This window comes from Clytia hemisphaerica, unplaced genomic scaffold, assembly GCF_902728285.1.
Source record: "Clytia hemisphaerica strain Z4C2 unplaced genomic scaffold, Clytia hemisphaerica genome assembly, whole genome shotgun sequence".
In the NCBI taxonomy this organism is placed as follows: Eukaryota; Metazoa; Cnidaria; class Hydrozoa; order Leptothecata; family Clytiidae; genus Clytia; species Clytia hemisphaerica.
The window spans coordinates 88,972-113,517 of NW_027103562.1; the positions used below are offsets into that span (position 1 = coordinate 88,972).

A 24,546-nucleotide genomic window follows, 5' to 3' on the forward strand; every position below is an offset into this window, starting at 1 on the left:
CCAATGTCGTAATATCTTCGATATCTGGAGTTAGGATACAATTCTTTTAGGCCTTCCCTTATAGACTTTCTTGCCTTACTTTACTATTCTAACAGCTAAACATGGTTATGATGTAACCTACCATAAAGAATTTCATGTTGTGCTATTTTAAATTCTAACTTCCATAAATCCCTGACACCGATGACATAAACCCCAGAAATAGTCCCCTTCTATCCATGACAGTTCCGTCAGCGCTCACTGACATTTGGTTGACCATAAGCTTGCTTAGTGTCGACCACCTGTTGTTGTTGGTTCTGTCCAAATTCCATCCCCGTTCCTACACCCCTTACTTGCCTCCCTTTTGTTAGGCCTCAGCTATTTTCTTTGTGTGTATTGTTATTAATACTTATTATGAATTGTATGTAGGAGTGATATAAGATTTAAAAATATAGGAAAATTATTCAGAGAGTGTTAAAAGTTTAATTAAGAAGCATCGTAATTTTACACGAAGCAAAGATATAACGATGTAAGTGTATTTTTTAATTGTTTTAAGAGAAGCCCAAAATATAGGGTAAAGTTTCATTCTTGTAAATCAAGAAACTGTGTTCTGTTTATTGTTTCTCTCTGTGAGCCTCCTCATGACTTAGTCTACATAAAATAAGGACAACTACCATAGGTTAAAGTAACTGAAATTCTTATTCTATTATATCAACTGATGAAACTACTTCTGAGCTAATATAAGATGAAGGGCAGGCTAGAACTTTCGACAATAATGGAGTTAGGATACAATTCTTTTAGGCCTTCCCTTATAGACTTCTTGCCTTACTTTACTATTCTAAACAGCTAAACATGGTTATGATGTAACCTACCATAAAGAATTTCATGTTGTGCTATTTTAAATTCTAACTTCCATAAATCCCTGACACGATGACATAAACCCAGAATAGTCCCCTTCTATCCATGACAGTTCCGTCAGCGCTCTGACATTTGGTTGACCATAAGCTTGCTTAGTGTCGACCACCTGTTGTTGTTGGTTCTGTCCAAATTCCATCCCGTTCCTACACCCCTTACTTGCCTCCCCTTTTTTGTTAGGCCTCAGCTATTTTCTTTGTGTGTATTGTTTTTAATACTTATTATGAATTGTATGTAGGAGTGATATAAGATTTTAAAACTAGAGGAAAATTATTCAGAGAGTGTAAAAGTTTAATTAAGAAGCATCGTAAATTTTACACGAAGCAAAGATATAACGATGTAAGTGTATTTTTAAATTGTTTTAAGAGAAGCCCAAAATATAGGGTAAAGTTTCATTCTTGTAAAATCAAGAACTGTGTTCTGTTTATTGTTTCTCTCTGTGAGCCTCCCATGACTTAGTCCTACATTCAATAAGGACAACTACCATAGGTTAAAGTAACTGAAATTCTTATTCTATTTATCAACTGATGAAACTACTTCTGAGCTAATATAAGATGAAGGCAGGCTAGAACTTTCGACATGGAGGTTCTACCGGGCCGCCCTTCCGTCTTTCGCGTCCCCTTGTGCCTTCCTTTTTTCTTCCCTTCCTTTTTTCCCCCCCTATTCTCTCATCCCCACCGACATTATGGTAGTTGTTCTTGAATTCTTGGTTCGTTTGGAAATTTTTTTTGCTATTTTGTTCTTCTGTGAAAAATTTCTGGATTTCCCCAACCCGTGTTTTTTTTTGGAGGACTTGATCACCCTTCCAATGAGTAGCGGGAACCTCTTTCCCCTTGGTTTCTCGTCCTGAATGCGCCCTTGTACTTTAGAACCATATTCATCCCTTACCCTATTGTATTTTTGATTTTTGTGACATTGTATTCAAAAGATTCAGTGTGTATTTGTTTGACTGAATAATAAATGACAAGATGTCATATTTCTTTTCCGTGAGGATGTGTTTTTCTTACGCTATGTAAGTGCCTCGGGCACATTGTTTGAAATAATAGCGGTTTTAAAATGTTTTGTCTTCTCAGGAGTTTGAATGGCGCTTGCTGATTAATTGAGAGTCGAAACTAAACTGAAGCTTTAGAGATCACCTAAGCGCGATTTAGTTGATATATATCCTGGTGTTTCGTCAGAGTCAGCTATTAGGGTTTTGCTCTCCCTCTCTCTTTTTTACTATAAATATTGGCGTTTGAAAAAGGAATTTTGAACTTTCAGTTCATCTGATACCGAGGGATATCGCTCAATGAGTCTTGGGTTTGTTTGGAATAGGAGCTGGTTTTCCTCTTTCTTCTTTTCTTGTGCAGGTTTTTTTTTTGAGAGTTATTTTTTTTTTTTTTGAGAGCGTTTAATAAGTTGGTACCAAATAGCAGACGTGTTTATCCTGCCAGAAGAGCAGATGAGTTTATCCTGCCAAGGAGCAGACGAGTTTATCCTGCCAGAGGGCAGACGAGTTTATCCTGCCAGAGAGCAGATGACTTTTACTCCTTCCCCCCCTGTAGGATTACCCGGTATGGTGCACCCTTTTGTATCTTGAGTGTCCTGTGGGGAGGTTGAATGTTTTAGAAATTATGAGATGATTTTGAGCACAAGTTTTATTCTTATTTATAGTGAACTGCGCAGTCCACATGCAAACACCTGACGACTTAGAGGTAGCCCAGTCAGACGCCGGATGTAATCCAAGCCCATTTAGATAGTACAGAGCAAACCCTACAAGCGACTCAAACATTTTCCCAGAGAATTCCCTTCCCTGAAAAAGACAGATAATCGCTTTGTCGCCCGACGGAGCAGAGTTTTTCCCCTTCTGTCTGTGATTTTTCCCCATCCGAGGGCTACCAGCAGCTGACAAAGTTAAAAAGGCGAGTTTCAAATTTTGTCACAGAGCAAAAAGAATATACAGAAACTTTAAAGACTGTAAAAAGTTCCTTGGAGGAGATTGTCACCAATAAAAATTTGGAAGTTGATTTCGATCTAGTAAGTTCGAAATAGACTTATAGAAGCCCTTGAAGCTGCTGAGTTTGAACAGGCCCGTGAGATTTTTATCGAAGCCGAGCTGATTAACAAGCAAATAAAACGTCAGTTTACCTTTTTGACGAGTTAGATTCTTCCCCGATTATCAGATTATTTAGACCTGAAAAAGGATTTGCGTAATTTGGCCGAGTTTTCCACGACGCTAATAGGATTTTGATACCTTTGTGGGGCACACAAAACTTGCAACGCGAACCTTAAAACAGAAATTGAGAAGAACCAGGAAAAGTTTGGTTCACGTACCCCTGAGCCTGTAGATATTTCCACACCCATCCTTCCTATCCTCAGAAAGTCTTATCACCACGAGTCCCCACCAGAGACAATAGTGGAAGTACCATGGATCAGATACCAGTTGCCGCTCTCCTTGCGAGAAAGTTGACATCCCTGCCTTGCCTGAGTTTGGCTTAAGTGCTAATATGATATTGTTGATTTTTTTACAAAGTTGGAACTTTCGTTAGCGTTTTATCAACTGAGCAACGAACAGAAAGCAAGAATTGTTCCCTTGAGACTCAGAAAAGCCTATACCTTTTACCCACCCTTTAGCTCACGCCTCCATCAAAGATGACTACAACCTGTTGGTTGGTGCCCTGAAGAAAGAATTTGATGCCCCAGAGTTGAAATACCGAAGACGTCAGGAGCTGCATGTATTCAACAAAATGTGAATCCATTGCAAAGTATTTGTCCAGAGTTGAGAAGCTGTCTCAGAACTTAGAGGTTGCTGATAGACAAAGTTGGATCTGATGATCGCTGGCTTGATCGACCATACAGGCAGTTCATTCAAATGAAACAGCCAAAATCCTATAGCGAAGCGACCCATAAGCTGCTATTAAAGGAATCTGTCAGCCCGCCTCAGGACAATGCTGCAAACATGAACAACAGCCTCTTGTCCGCCATTGAAGCTATAAAGCCAAAGCAACAACCTGACACAACCGGGCGTATCGTGATCAAAAGACAAAGCGGTAGATCCGTCGTTTGCAACTACTGTAGCCGAATGGGGCATTTCATCAGAGACTGTCGCACGAGGATGAGGGATCAACAAAATCGACAAGGATTCAGAGGCTCGAGAGGATCTCGCGCACCGCACCGAGGAGGAGGTCGCGGATTTCCCCCACAAGATCACAGGTAGAATGTTATCGATGCAGAAAATTGGTCACTATGCCTCTGAGTGTACTAATTGACTAGGCCGCCCTGGGGGTGTTACCGAGGAAAATACTTTTGAAAATTGATAATGTCAAGTGCAATGAAAAGTCTAGAAAGTTGCGCTCGGTATTTTGGACCTCTGTGAATAGCAGGCCTATTCAAACCCTAATAGATACCGAGCCTACCGGTTACTGCGATTGCTTCAAACACCCTGAAAAGATTCGATTCTCCCTATTTAAAGCGGACATTCCTCCTGTCAGTGTTGAAGTCGCAAATGGCAGTTTTGAAAAGGCAATCGAAGTTGTTAACCTTCCAATTACTGTTGGGGGCATGACCTTTTTCCACCCCACGTTTTTTAAAAATTTGCCCTTTCCTCTTTTTGGTGGATGATTTTTTAGAAGCCAACAAGGCCAATTAGTATTTAATGGCTCCGCAGCTGAGCTTACCTTGATTGATAGTATTGAGAATAATATAAATTTTACACGAAAAAGGACGTGTCATTGAAACCAGTTTTTCAGAACGACAGACTTCTGATGAAAAGTATTCCATCACCAACTCAAATATAGAGTTCCCTCCTAACACTTCACAAGTTAATCTTGCCCTTGTGAAGGAATGATTGATGACTTTTTGTACTTAGTTGAAAACAGCCCCCAAGAGAAGACCTCCTAGTTATGATTCCCCGCTTTCTGCGTTTAGTGAAGGGAAACTTGAAATTTTTGTAGCGAACCCCATGGATAAGAGCATTAACACCAGTCTAACGTTAATAAGTTCCCCAGTAGACACCATAGAGGAGCCGATTATCAAATACCCAAAGACCCAGGCATGCTATAAACCTTACCCACTTACTGATTCCCAGAGAAAGGAGCTTGACGAGATTTTAAGGGAATTCCAGGATGTCCTTGCAGATAAAGATGACCCTTTGGGACAAACAGATAGAGTGGAGCATAAAATTATTACTGAACATGAAATTCCGATAAGACAGAAACCTTATCGTCTTTCACCCGCTCAAAAGGAAACCCTTGAAAAAGAGCTAGATAGTCAGCTGAAAAAAAGGATCATTCAGAAAAGTAGTTCTCCGTGGTCAAGCCCTATTGTAATGGTACCAAAAAGCGATGGTGGCACGCGGGTCTGCATTGATTACCGTAAACTTAATAAGATTACGAAAAAGGATGCCCATCCCTTGCCAAAGATTGAGGAAATTTTAGACCATTTAAATGGCGCTAAGATATTCTCTACTCTTGACCTGCTAACGGGATACCATCAAATTCCCATGGAAAAAGCAAGTATTCCAAAGACAGCTTTTGTTACGCACAAAGGCCTCTTTGAATACTCGCGCATGCCAATGGGGCTATGTAACGCAGCCGCTAGTTTTGAAAGACTTGCAGAGCAGGTTTTCGCACTAGAGCTGTGGGTGTTTCTCCTTTTGTATATAGATGATGTGATCATCTATTCCAAGTCCCCAAGCGACCATTTAAAACAATTGCGCGTCGTTTTATCAAGACTCCGTGGGAATAAGTTGCAGGCCAAACTTAGTAAATGTAGATTTGCGATGTCTCAACTTTCCTTCCTAGGTCACACAGTCAATGAAAAGGGAATCCTTCCTTTGAACTCTAATACGGCTACCATTAAAAGCTTCGCACATTCCTTGGCATGTGCTTTTACTATAGAAAATTCATCCCCAATTTTGGTAAAATAGCTCAATCCCTATACACCCTTCTCAAAAAGGAGCAAAAGTTTTTCCTAACAGATGAAATGAAAGCCGATTTTGATACTTTAAAGGCCAAGCTTATCTCCCCTCCCCTCCTTCACTACCCCGACTACGATAAGACCTTTTTTGTGATTACCGATGCTTCAAAGTATGCCATTGGGCATATAATAGCCCAAGAAATTTCAGGAAAATTCGTCCCAATCCGCTATGGAGGAAGGACGTTGAAGCCTCCAGAGATTAACTATGCTATTTCAGAGAAGGAAGCTCTATCATTGGTCCATGCCATTCAAAAGAACCACCATTACTTGTATGGAAGGTTCTTTTGGGTCTTCACAGACCACCTACCCCTCAGGAATATGGTGGATGCCCATGACCCGACCGGGCGTTTGAGTCGGTGGCATCTAACCCTCCAACAGTACGACTATACTGTTAAATATCTACCAGGTAATCAAAATGTAGTAGCGGACGCCTTAAGTAGGTTAAATACGATTTCTCCAGAAATTGATGAAAATGAAATACCCAGGAAAAACCTCATTGATCACGAAAGACCTCAGCCAGTGTCCTGTGTAATACTCCCAGACCCCGCAATAATAGGAGAACAAGATAAAGATCCAGAAATTCGCGAGATTAAGCTAAAACTACAGAATCCTAGCTCACCTCTCCATGATAACTACGTCAACGATCAGAGTGTTCTCTTTCGCTTAAGTCCTTTGAATACCATGAATGGTAAAAGACAGTTGGTCGTTCCTCGTCATAGGCATCATGAGCTGATCGAGCAATTTCACTCGCCTAACCACATGGCACATTTCGGAATTAGCTCGACGGTAAACAAGCTTATGGAGAGGTATTATTTTAAAGGTTTACCAAAAGCGGTGACCCACTTTATTAATAATTGTGATGATTGTAACAGGCATAAAGGTAGAACTAAGAAAGCTCCGGTTTTCTCCATTCCCTTCGCTACCCCTTTAATGATTTGACCTGCGATGTGTTGGGTCCTTTCCCTCCCACCATAAATGAGAATCGGTATATTATCTCTTTCATGGATAGATACAGCTCTTGGCCAGAAGCCTTTGCTGTGAAATCCATTGAGACCGCCACTGTCGCCAGGCTCTTAGTAGAAGAGGTAATCTTTCGTTTTTGTACACCAAGAACGTTCAGTACTGATCAAGGCACCAATTTCACATCTAAGTTGATGAACGCAGTTTGTCAAAGGCTTGGCATTAAAAAGATCGAGTCCACCCCATATCACCCACAATCTAATGGTTTCATTGAGAGATTAAATCAAGTTATTGTTACCGGTATTTCCCACCATGTCAATGCCCACCATAGTAATTGGGATACTCTATTACCCGGGGTGTTGTTTGCTCACCGAACCTCGGTTGTTAGGACCCGTGGCCGCTCACCATACGAACTGTTGTTCGGCCGATTACCAACCTTGCCCCCTGATGTGGAGAACCTACCCAGCGAAGTACTGACCCTGGATACTAATGACTATATGCAGCGTCTGAATTCCAGCCTGGAACACGCCAAGAGAATTGCTATCCAGGAAATCACCCAATCCAAAGTAAAAGCTGAGAACGACGCCGAAAACGAAAATTTCATTCAGTACCCAGTTGGTTCATATGTATGGCTTACCAGTCACAAAAAGCAAAAGGGCAGATCATCAAAGTTTTTACAAAAGTTCTCTGGCCCCCACGAAATCATCGAGGTTTTCCCACCGGTAAATTACAAATTAAAAACACCAAATGGAAAAATTTTAAAGAGTTTAGTACATCACGACAGAATAAAACCCCATAACGGAGATCCACCTGTGGCTCAATCTCAAGACCAGGAAGAAGAAATTGAAGAATCCGACTGGGAAGAGGAAGACGATATTCCACTGGCTGAGCTGCAGAAAAGGTTGAAATACGAAAAGGACGCCCTCGCGCAGGACGTCAAAGCAAAGAAGAATGAGCGAAGGGATGAGTGAGGAGACTACTTACAATAATGTGTGGTTTGAATTAAGAGAATTTTTTTTACCTAATTTTATTTTAGGAGGAGTGATCTGATCGTTTCGTCAATAACGTTCCTGTTCGTTGCAGTGCTGTTTCCCGGAGCGACTTCGAATCAAAACCCAGAGGGCTGTTTTTCAGTTGGTGAATTGACGAATTGTCAACATGTTACTAAAATATGGCTGAGGCTGAAGAATTTTTTGAATTTGACGCTAATGAACGATTTGATGCCATTTCTGAATCGGAAGAAAAAGGGGACTTGCGAAAGGTCATCAAAAAAATTAAACGGAGAAAAAGAAAAGTAAAACGAACAACAACGATCGAGAGCGGCTGCAGAGAGGCGGTTCGGCTGCAGACTTCGTTCTTCAAGCTGTTGCGTCAACCTGCGCCGATGTGGGTTACGGGGTCATTGGACGAGTACCGAAAATATCTTGTACAACAATTGTAATTCCCGTCAGTTTTTTTTTCTTCTTTTGTTTCCACCTGCCTGTCCCTGAACCTCTTTTCGGTGTTAGCTACCTGCTAGTGATGGGGTCATCACTTATTCCGACCCCCAAGATGTCGTAATATCTTCGATATCTGGAGTTAGGATACAATTCTTTTAGGCCTTCCCTTATAGACTTTCTTGCCTTACTTTACTATTCTAACAGCTAAACATGGTTATGATGTAACCTACCATAAAGAATTTCATGTTGTGCTATTTTAAATTCTAACTTCCATAAATCCCTGACACCGATGACATAAACCCCATAATAGTCCCCTTCTATCCATGACAGTTCCGTCAGCGCTCACTGACATTTGGTTGACCATAAGCTTGCTTAGTGTCGACCACCTGTTGTTGTTGGTTCTGTCCAAATTCCATCCCCGTTCCTACACCCCTTACTTGCCTCCCCTTTTGTTAGGCCTCAGCTATTTTCTTTGTGTGTATTGTTATTAATACTTATTATGAATTGTATGTAGGAGTGATATAAGATTTTAAAAAATATAGGAAAATTATTCAGAGAGTGTAAAAAGTTTAATTAAGAAGCATCGTAAATTTTACACGAAGCAAAGATATAACGATGTAAGTGTATTTTTAAATTGTTTTAAGAGAAGCCCAAAATATAGGGTAAAGTTTCATTCTTGTAAAATCAAGAAACTGTGTTCTGTTTATTGTTTCTCTCTGTGAGCCTCCTCATGACTTAGTCTACATTAAAATAAGGACAACTACCATAGGTTAAAGTAACTGAAATTCTTATTCTATTATATCAACTGATGAAACTACTTCTGAGCCAATATAAGATGAAGGGCAGGCTAGAACTTTCGACAATACCCAGTTACGGGTAAGAAATATTGTATCAAGTTACATCATTATCTACATAAGGCGAGACCAATTTAATTTGTTGTTCTACGGGCCCAACCGACCCTACTGCTAAAATCAAAAAAATAATAATATTGAATTTCCACTACAATATATTTTACACACTAGTTAGTTGTAAGAATAAAACTTGAATAAAGCTGAAAATTAATACAAGAAATTGAAAAATCATAAAAAGCATTCCGTACACTAAAATTTTATTATGATCTTCATCGAAGATAAAAAACAAAGTGAATTTTTGATCCAGATACTTTTTGGAAGATTTATTTTGAACATGGTTTAGGTTGTATTTAGATATCTATTATTTCTGTGTTGGGTTACATTGTAACCTTAGCAAGTCAGTTTGTCACTGGCCGTCAGTTGCACTGGTTATGCGTTCTATTATTTTTATTTCAAAATAAACTCTTATTTCAACTGCAAATTGTTTCCTTTTCTTATCTCCTTACTGCCATTATAAAACGCGAAGGACTAGAGTAGAATCTTCGACCTTTAGCAGGTAACGAAATTTGAAAGTTTTACACCTCAATCCTAACGACTGATTAAATATAGTGGTTTGTTTCAATGAAGTATAAGCCCGAAGGGCTAGAATCGAATCTTTCTCAGGCAAAAAAAGTGAAGCCTTATACTTATAATTTACACCGTGTTTTGGCAAGACGGATAGGATTTAGTGATTTCTTTGTTTTCGAGTGGTATAGTTTTTGAAGGCTAGGGGTAAATTTTAGTTTCTATCTGTGATTTGTAGAAAAAACAGGCGGGTCGCTCAAGGCCGCGCAACTTTGGTGGGATGAGAAGGCTTCAAATCCCACCAAGGAGATTCAATTTTAGTCCTTCGGGCTTATTATAATTCATTGGTTTGTTTGTGAAATAGGTGGTTTCATTCCCGACAATCGGGAAAAGTCAATTTTTTGTCTCTTTTGCTACGTTGGAATTTTATTCGACCTTAAGGACACAGTGTTTTCAGTGTTATCAAGTTCTAAAGGAAATTAAGTACCGTGTTTCCTCGATTACGAACCTTAATTTTGTGTCGTTCTCTGTTAGACTAAATCTCTATATCACAACAAGCGTATAACTCCTGCTCCTCAGGAAACGTAAGCACTGAATCTTACAAAGGGTATACGCATAGATTTGAATTAGTGGGATTTAACTCGATTCAAACTCTACCACGGAGAAGCTGCTCCTCAGTGGTTTTAAGATTCAAAATCAAGGTGAAAAATGTTTATGAAAAGTCGAACAACCTTTGAGCTTGAGAAAACATAATTTTGACGGATGGTAGAAGAAAGAAATTTTGGCTAATTTCGGCAAAACCCACCAAATTTTCTTCTAATAAGGTACACGTTTTCTTGTAAGCATGGGGGTAATTTTTTCCAGCCTCAAAATGTGGAATACACCTTTCTCGTAATTCAAATTTTGCCTGGGGAGGTAATCAAACCTGTTTTTGCCTGCGTTTGCTTTGGGCTTTTCGATGCCCATATCTTTTTGGAAATAAATTTGGAGGGTGGTATTCTATTATGCATAGCAGAAACATACTAAAGTTTGAGGAAATTCTATACGATGGAAGTCGAGAAAAGTCCACCTATCCTTCAAAAATGGGTTTGTTTACCTCCCGTGCAAGAAACGGTGGAGAGCGAAAAGGAGCAAAAAAGCCAGTACAAATCCAGAATTCCGGTATTACGGGAAAGGTGTATTGAGTTAACTGTTTCACGACTTTTGAACCATTTTAAAGGTTTTTACGTTCGAAAATAGGGTTGAGAAAGTCTGTCATAGGAATATTTGTTTAATGATATTTAGCAAAAAGATGTGGGGCAATTACTGAAGGACTAAAATCTTGTTTTTGCATATAGATAAAATGGTTCTTGCTAAAACAAAATCAAAACGTATCATAAAGTATAAATGTAAAGGAAAAAATCTTTCACTATATACATATACGTTTAAAAAACTTTAAATTGTCTTTTTTCCAGATGAAAACGAAATCAAAACGTTGTATCATAAAATATAAATGAAAATGATATCTGCCTATAATCACGGATAAAATCCTTTTCATATGACTATATACAATTTGAAAACTTCTTAAATATATAAATCTTTTTTAAATATAAAAAAATTAAAAACTCGCTGATAAAACAGATGTTTTAAAAAATAATGTAGATGAGGGAAATTTCAAGCTGTCTAGTACAAGAACATGATTTGTTCACTGAAAAATTTGTCAACAAGGTCAAACAATCGTAACTGTCAAGATATCCAAACAAACATACAATACCAATGGATGGCATGAAAACTAAATTGATGCTGGAGAAGATTAAAACAGGAAATTTGTCAGCAAGGTCAAAGCATCTACATGGACACACATACAATACTCTGCTCAAAATAATCCAAGGATTAAAAAAAACAAAATACTACATATACAAAACAAAAAATAAGCTGCTAATGCAACAAAATAATATTAATATGTCAATGGTCATTATTACCTGTGTCATCTCCATCTAGTATTAGCTTTAACAAGGTCAAGTTTTGTAACAACACCACTGATTGACAAGTAAGCAATATCAAATTTGTTTGTCATCGAATATAATTGGATTTGATCATTACCCATCCCATTGGCAACATATTTACCTTTAAGTCAAATTTGCACTGGACTTTGCCTTTCCCAATCTGTATTTCTCCCTTTTGTCATGTTTCTGTTCTTCTGTCATGTTTGCTCTCGAGGTAGCTTGTTGCAATTTATTCTTATTCCTATTTTCGGCCTTTTCTTTCTCCGCCATTCCCCCCTAGCATTGGTTTTTCTAATACGATCTTTTTCGAGAAGTACTTCAGCATTTTTCGTCTTTTCAGTTACCTCTTTCTCTTTGTTTCGATTAACATTTATTTCGTTACATTAAAAATCTTTAGTTCTCATCATCATTATCAATTGATTGTTTTCTCTTTTCAACGTATCCAAAGCCACGGAGGCTAAACTTAATACCGTTTAGGCAATCCTCCGAAAAGAGGTCCCGATATACTGTATCTCAAAGCCAACTGTACTATTCCCAAACTGTTGTAAGTAAAAGTATATAAGGTATTCTTCTAGATCAATTTTGGTATTAAACGCGAGCAGAACAGATGTTCCAGTATTATCATAAGAGCACAGGCCCTCTGGGGTACGACTGTGGGAATCGAAAACAAAATAACGATTATTGTCAAAAATGAAAGCAGTTGCATTCCCGCAGACTAAAAATATTCCACTGTTATATATTGGCAACAGATTAATGAAATCAACACTATTCTCGTGTAACACAGAGACCGTCACATAAGTTCTTAAAAAGTCGATAATATAGTTTTCAATGTTTAGTTGAGAAGGCAATTCAGTTAAAACAATGTATTGGTTGGTAAATCCAAGGCCACGATATAGTTCATTGCCTTCTCTAAGGATAATATCCAAATCCGATTTTGCCCAGTCATTTAGTGGTTTGAAACGGGAAACATGATAGCCGTGGACGCTATATACATAGAGTCCCTGCTTGGGGACCGAAAATCGCGACATTCCCTTGATTAAGGGAACCTAAGACAATGCTTCTGATGTTAAAAGGCCCGATTTGCTTCCACATCTCCACATGAAACAAGAAGTATACTTGGTATAGGGCGACAGATAACAGTCGAAACTGATAGCTACTCTTTTGTGCTTATTGTAGGGGTGGGTGGAATATGTGGAGGGGGCGTGGTTACTCAAGGTAAAAATCAACAAAATGGAGGGGGTCATAATTAAGTGATTGTTTTTATTCGAAATAACTGAAGATGGACATTGACGAAAGTGAAAAGAACAGCCAATGTATTAATTTTAGTATATCTGATGAAGAGTTTGATTTACATGAGACACCAAAGAAAAAACTGAACAGTAGTTTGGAATCAATTTGAGTTTAATCAATGGATCCCTTGCATGCAGTTGCACAACACAGTAGGGTCAATCAAGCCAAGGTTAAGCTTGACAAAGTTGTTGATAAATTGAAAACTAATTTATGAGAAGCATTATGTCATAGACAAAGATCAAATAGAGGATTCTATTGATACAGAGATAGACCAGGATTAATCAAAACTTAAAGCTGAGGAATTGGATAGACTGCATAACCTTATGAAAGAAAAACTAACCACTGCTACATATCCTGAGAAAATTCAAATATTAACTTTGGTATCGATAAATGATCTCGCCAATATTGTGCACAATATTTCAATGTGTCAGAATACCTTATCAGGAAAGCTAGAGAGTTAAAGAGGTCTCTAGAGGTATATTAACCAGACCTAATCCAAAACGTGGCAAAACATTACCTAATGAGACGTTAAACTTAGTTAGGTGTTTCTATGAAGATGATGAATATAGTAGACAAATGCCAGGGAAAAAAGACTGGTGTTAGTATCGGGGAGGGAGAATATAAGCAAAAGAGACTGATTTTATGTAATCTAAAAGAATTGCATGCTGCATTCAAAGAGAAGACTCAAATGTAGAAATTGGATTTTCAAAGTTTTGTAGATTACGACCGAAATGGTGTGTAGTGGCTGGTGCTAAATGAACACATTCAGTTTGCGTGTGCAGTGCAAAATGTCAAGCTAAATTTCTGAAAGCAAAGAAAGCTTTCAACTAATGAAGGAATAGTTCTAGTTGATTTTGCAGAGAATTATCAGTTTCTCATACATGATGAGGTTCAAAGCTACCACTGGAGCAAGGAGTACCCTTTAGTCGTGTATTTTTCTGTACCCAGTGGTAGCATTGAGCATGAATTTATTTGTTGTATTTCAGACGATAACACACACGATACAAGCTTTGTTTATAAATTGCAAACAGTCTTCCTTGAAAACCTCGAGTTGAAGGATCCAAAAGTTGATAAACTATATTATTTTTCTGATTGGTATGGTGGTCAGTATAAGAACTACAAAAACTTCATGAATTTATGCATGTATGAGCATGATTTGAACATTCAGGCTGAATGGATATTTTTTGCCACAAGCCATTGCAAATCACCATGCGATGGCATAGGAGCCGGTGTTAAAATACACGTTGCCAAGAGAAGCCTTCAAAGGCCTTTAAATTGTCAGATTCTTGATTTGTGTGAAAGAAATGAATTCAATTAAATTTATTGACATTGATAAGGAGGAAATGGTTAAAGTGAGATCAGACCTTGATCTGAGGTACAGGAATGGAGACACTTTCCACGGGACGAGGGCAAGTCATCACTTTATACCTTTATCATCAGCAAATTGCTCATAAGCTGACCGTTGAAGATGAAGCATACCTCGATGTTCACAATTTCAATATGCCAACCATTTTCAAGATAACTCATTTTATTCCTCTACATTTTTGGTGGGTTGATCTAATTACAAAATCAACCTAGAAGAAGGTGACGTACAAGTTGATTTTAATCTTTTAATTGGCCTGAACATTCTGATACGTGTTTTGTTCCCATAAAAAAACATTATTCTTAAAATTGCAGCATAATAGAACATATTCAATGGCAAACGATGAATACAAGCAGATCGTAACCAAATATCCTAGCATTTAATCACATTTATTTTATTTTTTTTATTACGTACAATATTCTTTAAATATTTGGACATACTTTTAACATTGGCACTTTAAATATCTTTGGGCCAAATGGACCGCCCAGTGCAAAATTTAAAAATTAAGTCATACTTCAAAAACCATACATTTTGGGGTATTCCTGATACTTTTTTTGGATTCCTTGAGTCAGAAACTTACCTGTACAAATTTTCAAGCCCATAGCTCATTTTCATCAGAAGTTATGCTACAAAAAAGGGCATTCTAAATGTAATCCGGGCGCCCCGAGCCCAAAGATGCTGAAATTTCAAAATGCCTTGAAAATTGATCCGCTAGGAGTTAGAAGCTCAAATTTTCAGGATTATACCTATCACTGGTTAAAATTTAAAGGAAATCTGAGAGGTCATGGTGTCAAGATTTTTTGAATTTTGGATGATTTGATATGGAATTACCCATTACTATTGGGCTTCATAATTTGATTTTAACTACAGCTACGTTTTGGGGCCCCCAAACCTGCGTTTTAACAACCAGGGGTATACTGTAAAAATTTTATCAAACAAATTCATGCCCAAAACCCTCTAAATCACATTTTTAAACTATGGTCAAAATTTTGTATTCATACCTTCAAAAAATCTCGAGAAATCGCTAAAATTGCAAACCTCCGTTTTGGGGGCCATTAGAAAAAAGTTACCTATCTTTAAGCAATTGAAAACTCTTGTTGAAATTAAAAATTTTGAAAAAGAACTTCCTGGAAATAGAGTAGAGATGTTAAAGTTTTTCATGCTGCAAACATTTTTGTAAAACCTCTTTTCCTCTTTTGAGAGAAATTTTAAAATTGATCGACGTTTTGGGGGCCACATACTGTAATGTATCTCTTCAATATCCAACTACTTACTAAATCATATGTACAAAAGATAACCTAGTAAAATATAGCGCATGCGTAAATAGTAACTACAAATAATATAACTATTGTCTTGTCTCGATGTCTCGATTATTCAACTTCACAATACAACATCTTCCCCTTGCCAACTTGTTTGCTTGAACGAAGGAACAACCGATGACAATCTCAATACAAACAAACTAAAATGTGCAGTATCAAGTGTTCTATTATAATATACATATTAACACCACTCAATACTTTGGCCACTCAGAGACTGGACATCTATTTCTTTTCGGATATGACTTTTGTGTAATGGGTTTATTCCCACGTGAACGTGGAACACGCAGATCAACCAGATCATTCGTATCACAATCATCATTCTCATCTAACATGTCCTCCCTCCCTCCCCTAAACTTAGGCAACTCGGCGGTCTTAGAAAAGGGATTAAAATGAGAAATATTTCGAGTCAATGTTCTGTCCGAGTTTAGTGCTTTCACATTTATCATGGACCCTTTTATATCGGTAACTATAAACGGAACAATATCAATGGTGTAGCACGGTATTGACGTAAAAATTTGTAAGTTTCAGTTTTTAAATCCTTCCCTTCAACGTAGGCAGCACTTTGCTTTCATTAAAGGTTTGTTAAAGTTTTCAACCTGTCCATTACACAGGAAAAAATTATTGATTCCCTAGCTTATGGATTTTCGGTCTTCGGATAGGGATTTCACATTTGATAAAAAAAATTTGCATTCAAAGTTCGGGAAATTATGGAAACCAGGGAAATCTAATATCCCATTCTGGAAATCCATTACTGCTTTTTAGTGATAACTGATATCCAGAGTGTGGAAAATTAAAATCTTAAAGTATGAAGTCGCGATATTCGGGAAATCGAAAATGCCAAGCCTTATATTTTGAAACGTAGAGGGGTCGGGAAAAGACAAATCACGAGTTTGTACATTTGTTTCACTCCTTAAGATATATCAATCTTAAAAAAGCCTCGGAAAATTGAATATCCCAAACCTTACATTTTGAAACTTGGGGGGTCGGGAAAAGACAAATCACGAGTTTCTACATTTGTTTCACTCCTCAAGATATATCAAGCTTAAAAACCTCGGAAAATCGAATATCCCAAACCTTACATTTTGAAACGTAGAGGTGTCGGGAAAAGACAAATCACGAGTTTCTACATTTGTTTCACTCCTCAAGATATATCAAGCTTAAAAGCCTCGGAAAATCGAATATCCCAAACCTTACATTTTGAAACGTAGAGGGGTTGGGAAAAGACAAATCACGAGTTTCTACATTTGTTTCACTCCTCAAGATATATCAAGCTTAAAAGCCTCGGAAAATTTAATATCCCAAACCTTACATTTTGAAACGTAGAGGGGTCGGGAAAAGACAAATCACGAGTTTCTACATTTGTTTCACTCCTCAAGATATATCAAGCTTAAAAGCCTCGGAAAATTGAATATCCCAACCTTACATGTCGAATTGGGGGGGGGGGGGTTAGGGAAAAGACAAATCACGAGTTTTAAAATTTTTTCTATCCTGAAAATATTACAACTTAGGGAATATAAATATCAAGAGTTTGTAGTAACCTGACAAACTGGTCTAAGATAAATCAAAATTGCGAAGATTGCTTTGATTTTCAAACAAATAATGTTCGGTCATAGTCTAGGGACTAACCTATAAGTTACTAGTTACAGTTGATCTTTTAATAGCTTATTTCCAACGTTTCTTTTGAGATTGGAAACCTCATGCATAATATTGTCAGTTCTTTTGAAATAAGTTTTATGATGATAAAAATACAGTGTGATATATACGTATACACAGCTGTATTGAAAGTTTTTGTTTTTGAAACCGATAAATCTTTTCAACCAAAAAAATGTTGAACAACATATGGATCTGGCCGGAGGTATTCCACCGGAAACCGCATATATGCAGCCATCGATGGACACAGAGCCCAGTAGCTTCTTCTACCTGCTCCGTTAAGAAGGACCGTAAAGACTCAACCGACCGAGGGCAAGAATTACTTGTTGACTTGATGTGAAGGAAAAGAGAAGCACGGTCCATCCCAACCTCACACGTGTGAGAAAACCGCTTATGCAGCCATCGATTTCAAGATCTTAAAAATTGTTTAAAAAAGCTATAAAAAACCATAGCAAATTAATAATGTCTCTTTTTACTATCAAAGGATCATCTAAAAGTCGAAATCCTAAGACAATAAAATATAGAAGGCGATATCGGTGTTGAAAAAATTACAGTTACAAATCTTATGGTAAAGCACTAAAATTAAACTCGAAAGTGGGACGGTCATAATCCACACAAAGCAATTGATCGTTTTCTCCAGTATATACAAGAACTTTGCGCAAAACTTTCTCTATTGGAACAATGTTTCGTTGTGCGGATCGTCTTACTGTTTTTATATTCTTAATTGTGTGACCATCAAAGGGAAACATTTCTAAACGGGCCAATTTCTTTGAATAATCATCCAGTTTGATAAATATAAATTCCTCAATTTTGCCAATGTTACCACCAGACAATACAACGAAGGAACCGATTTTTAATATGGACCTCTGATGATACAGATAAGACGATCGAAAGGACTGATACACGTCAGCATTCAAATCCAAAGATTCCAGCGCTTCTCGTAATGCGGCATCAGCCACATGGACGTTGGTGTTAGAAATTGACATAGCACCGATGAACGCGATTGGATTTTCTGAATCACAATAATTCCGAGCCCCTTCAATACTGGAAACAAGCTGGGGGAAAAAGTGAAAATAAAAAGAAATTACAAATCTCTCAATATTTTACAGAATTAGAATTTGGCCATACGTGAAACAATTTCACCAAAACAACAAACTTTTCTTGTATCACATCGCAATATGATAAAAAGATATGTTATGGTTATGAGAACATTAGCCTTGTCACAATTTAAGAGTCCATAAAGAGAATTTAAAAGGTTTACGATACAAGTCTTGTCCGAGAAATTAAATCTAAGTGATATATTTAATTCAAACTATCCTCCTAAAACCTTTTGAGTAAGCAATTAATACAAAAGAAAAAACACTTTTAATAATTTTTTCATGCATCGAACTGAGCAACCAAAAATGGGGGTCATGCAGTTACTATGTGAACACTGGCACTTACTATTGTGCTGATGGAGCATCTAAAAATATTTAAAACAGTTACTCCATGGTGAGTTTCCTAATTTAACGCCAAATTTTTGAATTTTTTGAAGAAAAGTTAATTTATAATGGGAAAATGTCTGAAACAGTTCCATACAGTATCCCAAATAAATTTATGTCAAGAAAAAAAGCTGTGAATGCTTTGATGGTCACTTAAACCTAGTAGACTTAGAAAAACTCTATTACGAACACTTACCCCGTGGACTTGGTCAAGCTGGTAAGTAATTTTCTTTTTCCGCCGGGACAAAGCTAATATTTCACGCTTGATTTCTGTCTTTGCAAACGTTGACTCGATATTTTTGTTGTTTGTTTGAATGTACTTGTACCTGAAAAGAAAAAAGAACCTTTCATTTATGGAGGGTTCAAGTTATGTAATTTAAATTGTACTGTACTAAACAGGCTTTAGGGAAATCTTTGTGCAGTCACAAAGGATTAATCGAGCTATGCTTTTCACTCTCGTCCAGATATGGCTCGAATCATAATGCTTGTGAACATACATCTCTTCTAATGGTCAATGTTCTTACCGCTTCACTACTCTTTCAGGAGCAAAACACCAAAAGTTATCGCAATGACTGAAACGCATCATGTCCTCGACTAAAGGGAGTGCGTTGTGGGCAGTGACCACGCATTGCTCTTTGCCGATATTTTCTTCCATTAGAATCAGCCTTCTCCAACATATTTTGTTCAATTTGTCCAAATCTTCCTGTTTCAGCCCTGTCCTGTGGTGGAAAAGTATTTCGACGATTCGTGCAGTAAGCCATATCAGGTGGTATTCGTCATCACCGACAAAATCGTCATCTACAAATAAAACTTCTGCTATGGGATATGAAAATGTTTTCCATTCTTCTGCAGTCCAAGACTTGAATTTGGTGACGTTCTTGGGACAGTGAATATTAGGGGCAATATTGGCAATAGTTTGTTGAGAAGCTTATTTTGGTGAGCCAAGATTTTCTTAATTTGGCGAGAACTAATTTCACCGAGAAATTAAAGTAAATTACCATTGATAAACAGTTCTTCTAGTTCTGTCACAAGAGGCTCTAAAAATGGATCTAGTACAGTTGGATCTTTATTTGGAAGTGCATGCTCTGGAACAAACGTTGACGTGTATACATGTTCATTTTGGCAGCGATGTTGTTTCTCCATGTTTGCTATTGAAAGCTCAATTGACCCTTTAAAAAAGATATTTAAGTGATACTTTGATGACCTACCTGGTTAATCATAAGAAAACAAAACATAAAACTAAAAATGAGACTAAATGATTGAATCGATCAAGAATAGAAATGGTAACTGGGTTATTGATGGCTTACATAAAAGATAAAAAAATGTCCAACTAAAGAGGTTATCAAGAATGACGCAGTCTGAAAAATTCAGAGTATCACATTTGAATTTCAAAACAAAAAAAGAACTAACCTGTGGATTTAGCTGACCTTCCAGAATTCGAGCTCCAGCCATCCCAATGTCCAATGAGTCCTATGTTGCGTGGATCTTCAGAAACAATTGTGGGTGTAATATCAATATCTGTATGAGAGCAGTGGTAACAAATAACATTGATCATGTCGCCTTCATCATCAGTGCCAACACCTATATCACTCAGATTTACGTAATTACCACATCCAGTGCATCTATGCGGTAAGGGCCACCTGCAGTTGGGATCCCAAAACCACTGCAGTTCTTTAAAACGGGATCCATCCCAAATTTCTTTAATTGGATAGTTCACTCCTGCTTTCCCTAACCAAACATGTCTATGTCTCCAATGGGCTAACATTTTATTTGTTAAGCTGCTAGATAGAAACCAGCGATTTAGTTTATCTTTGAGTGGAAGATAATATCTGTTGACCAATGGTTTCACATCACAGTGTGGACAATGTTCATCATTTTCTACAACATAATGATACTGCGGATGATTCCCACTGTAACATATCCTATGATGGATTGGGTCTAAATAGATATTTTTACTTTTCAGTAGAGATGTGGCTGTATGATAACTGGAGGGCCAATTTTCTATGTCATCAGATGATTTTAACAACTCCCCCACATATGCCAATAGTTCTTCTGTCATTTTGATGGATGCCTTCATGTCGGACGATATCATAAGTGTACGCAAACTTCTGTACGAGGGCAGAATAACATATTACAATAACATGAATCTGATGGCAGAAATTACTTTTGCAAATGAGCGAAAAAAACTTTTGCTAATTTTCAAATCTTTTTGATTTTTGGAAAATACATATTTACTATTTATATGGCTCAAAATTTAGGTAATTTCCATAGTTTTTGCAGCATTACTGTAACATTTATCAGGCATTTCGGCGAGATGCTAGTGTGACTAACTGATCTTCTTTTAAATTCAAAGAAATTCTCAAACCCGCTCTTTTTCAAGGGTGAAGGACGATCCCACTATGCTGGGGTTTGAGGGGTATCAGACTCTGCTGATCCGTCAATCTTTTCCTTAAATTCCAACAAACTGACTTTCTCAAGTGTTTCTAACTGTTTTCTAAGCATTTGTCTGAAATTTGCACGCATCGGTGAAATAGGTCTCAGACCCAGGCTCGAATTACCAAATGCAAGCAACCTGGTTTACAAACTTAATACCTAACTGCTTGCACCAATGAGACACGACAGAGAGCTGTTATTCACAAATACTTATATACATTGTTGGTGTTAAATTTTGCGAGTTACAAAATTTTGCGCAAAAATTTTTCAAAGTAAGTTGAAAATTTAAAATAAAGAAAATACGTATCAAAGATTAATGCTGCTGCGAAAGCGCAAAACTTCTAAAGGGATTCATGAAAAAATAACCCAGAGCTTTTTAATGAAATTAACATTTTCAAAAACTATGAGAAATTGCCTAAAATTTGAGCCATAGATGAAAAAATCTGAGCCAAGCCAACCTTGAAAACTAATTTGAAGATCAACTTCTCAAGAAAAAGATATACTGGGGCAGACAAAACCCACCTAGATAGGCGCACTGCCGGATAGGCAATTTCCCAGAAATTTTGCCGGACCTCAAACACTGACCCATTTACATATGCGGAATTATTTTTACTTTTAGCATACAAATAAGGCCTTAAAAATCAAAGCGCTATCTCTGAAATTGAATTGAACGTGCTACTGCACGTTCGTAATCGGTCATTTTGTCTCATTTTAAGTTTTCAAGTTTTATTAATTAATTGTCTTGGGAACTTGAACTTGATTCAGGTAGCTTGTTGCAAATACATCCTGTAGATGACTGATGTTGTTTTTTCTGAAAGCTTGATTTCCTAGTGTGACTACAGTAACTGTTAGTTACTATTTTTGTCATTAGTTTTGTTACTATTTTTGGTATGTTTACACCCAATATGTTGTGTTTCAAGCAAAATCAGTCATTTTCTTGCTTTGTTCCCACTCTTTGAAAATGCCCAATTTAGTGAGATTTTCATATTTTTGTAAAATTTAATATTTTCGTAAAATTAAATATGCGCGAAAATTTTCAAAAACTGATAAGTGCAAAATTTAATACACGCAAAAAACATTTCCTCAAAAAAAATTTGTGACTTGCGAATTTTATACCAATAAGGTACCGTAACTTAGTCTAATGTCGACATCCCTCTTCTAATTTCGACATCCTTCTTTAGAGATATGAATGATAGGAAGGTTGGAATCGCTGATTGAAACTTATCTCTTTTGCTAAGCAATCAGTTGAGGAGTCCATCAGTGATTCTGACCTTCCTATTATTCCTATCTCTAATGAAGGATGTCGAAATAGAAGAGGGATGTCTAGCCTAGAAATCTAAGCTAGTTTGATTCAGTCACTTGGATAAATCTGATGGTTAAGTTGTGACTGAATAACTAGCTTAGGGACAGTAAACTCGGTAGCTTATCAACTGACAACAACGACAATTCAAATTTCGCGGCGAGGGATAACGTAAACTCACATAATTTGCATAATTATTCGTCGTTGACTTAATTCGTTTCATATCAAAAATATGAAATCACACCACACACAGAACATAATATCGAAACATTATTTAGAATTTTTTTATTTTGTTTTTTTTTCTATCTTCTGATTGGCTCTTATTGTAAGATTAGATAAACAAACTCTCCGTCTTACAGTTTATGCGCTCCTTTTGTAAAATATAATATGAAATTCTATTGTAAAGTGTGCCGATGGAGAGTGAAGGAAAAATTTGTTCATTTTTTTCAAAAAGTTATGTTTTATGGAAAAGTCAACAAGAGACAAATTCGTTCCTTGAGTGATAATTTTGTGATTTGACATAAAAGTATTTTGTATGATTTTTACAAAGCTCATCTTAAAAATAACCTTCAACAAAATACTGTAAATAAAAAATACTTTAGACTAGCAGGCTAAAATACCGTATACAAAACAATGTATGTAATCAATCCCCCCAAAAAAACATTTTCTTGAGTCTTGAATTCGTATAGCTGTCACTGAAAATAAGCACCGACAGTTTTATGTTCTTCGAAAACGAAAGATGTCATTGTTTGTAAAATCGAGCATAAAGTCTCAAATTCATAAAACAACAAGAAACCACAACCAGTCAAAAACCAAGAACTGTCTATCATCTATCCATTATAGTATGATACAATATCATGTCATGCAATCCAATCAAAATACAGAACTACAGCATAGGATCTGTACAAGTACTCTCTCTTATATATTGCCACATACGATAGTCAATGTTCAATCACAAATCTTTACTTTATTATTTGCCATTCTGGAAACAAGCAACTTTTGCTGTCTTTACGACGAATAGCATTCTTTTTTCTTCATCAGTTCAATTCTTCCCAAAAACAAGAGGAGCACTATCAGGTCGGGATCAGGTCTTGAAAACTTTTTCTGATACAGTATTCCAAATATCCATCATAATATAATCGAAGAAAGATCTTGCATTCAATGAGTCCCATCCTCTTCTATAGGTTACCTCTTCTACTCGTTTTCTGATAAAATAATTATAAACTTCTACTGCTCACGAAAACTCCCGATTTTTTACCACGTGACCCACTCTGACCAATCAGAAGCTCACCGAATCCTGCGTTCATATTATGAACGCGCCCTTTCCCTAAGCCAGTATTCCAAGGCAAACTTAAAATCCGTAAATATAAAAAATGTAATAAGTATAATAAAAACGCTATATTGCCATAAGCCGTGTGTCCTAGCCTTGTGAATACGGGCTTAGTTAACTAGGCTAAGGGATGTCGACATTAGTCCAAGTTACGGTAGCGTATAACTTATAGAGCTTGACTTTTAAAAAGCTCCCAACTCTACCGGTGCCCCTATAAAGGATCCCACGGAATCCTAACTTAAGTAAAGTCTTGGGGTACGAATGCCCCTACTAAGAAGGCCTTCAGCCTTATATTGTGATTCTCGAGCTCCAATCCTAACTTAAGGTCTAGGTCCACAGATTGAAAAATTTCACTTGCATCCTGGTGGATGATATTGTCTGCCAACCTTCTGTCTCTGGGCAGCAAAGGACCGTCCCAATTTTTGTCAAATTCCACCATACCAGGCGTAGTTAATCGATATAATCGATAATCTTGAGTAATCGATAAATAATCGATATGTAATCGATGGATTAGATATCGATCAACCGATAGAATCGATAGGTAATCGATACTCAAGATTTTTTCAAAGCTCGATTATTTATCGATTAATTTTGTCATCGATTGTTTATCGATTATAGATTGATTATACTTCGATTAAATTAAGTATCGATTAAAAATCAATGGGCTATCGATCACAGCTTTTGTTGGATTTACCATCAGCACTTAGATCTTTGTCGTCATCATCTACATCACC

The 24,546-nt window shown here is 37.0% G+C and overlaps 1 protein-coding gene across 1 annotated transcript; it reads right to left on the reverse strand.

Moving 5' to 3' along the window:
* Positions 1–17,802: 17,802 nt before the first annotated feature.
* LOC136800582 (uncharacterized) lies at positions 17,803–19,618 on the reverse strand. The gene is made up of 3 exons (XM_067057241.1): positions 19,274–19,618; positions 18,946–19,075; positions 17,803–18,323 (listed from the first exon to the last, which is right to left on the reverse strand). The coding sequence occupies exons 1-3, from the start codon at positions 19,402–19,404 to the stop codon at positions 17,832–17,834; spliced, it is 753 nt and encodes a 250-aa protein (XP_066913342.1). The 5' UTR covers positions 19,405–19,618; the 3' UTR covers positions 17,803–17,831.
* Positions 19,619–24,546: the final 4,928 nt, after the last annotated feature.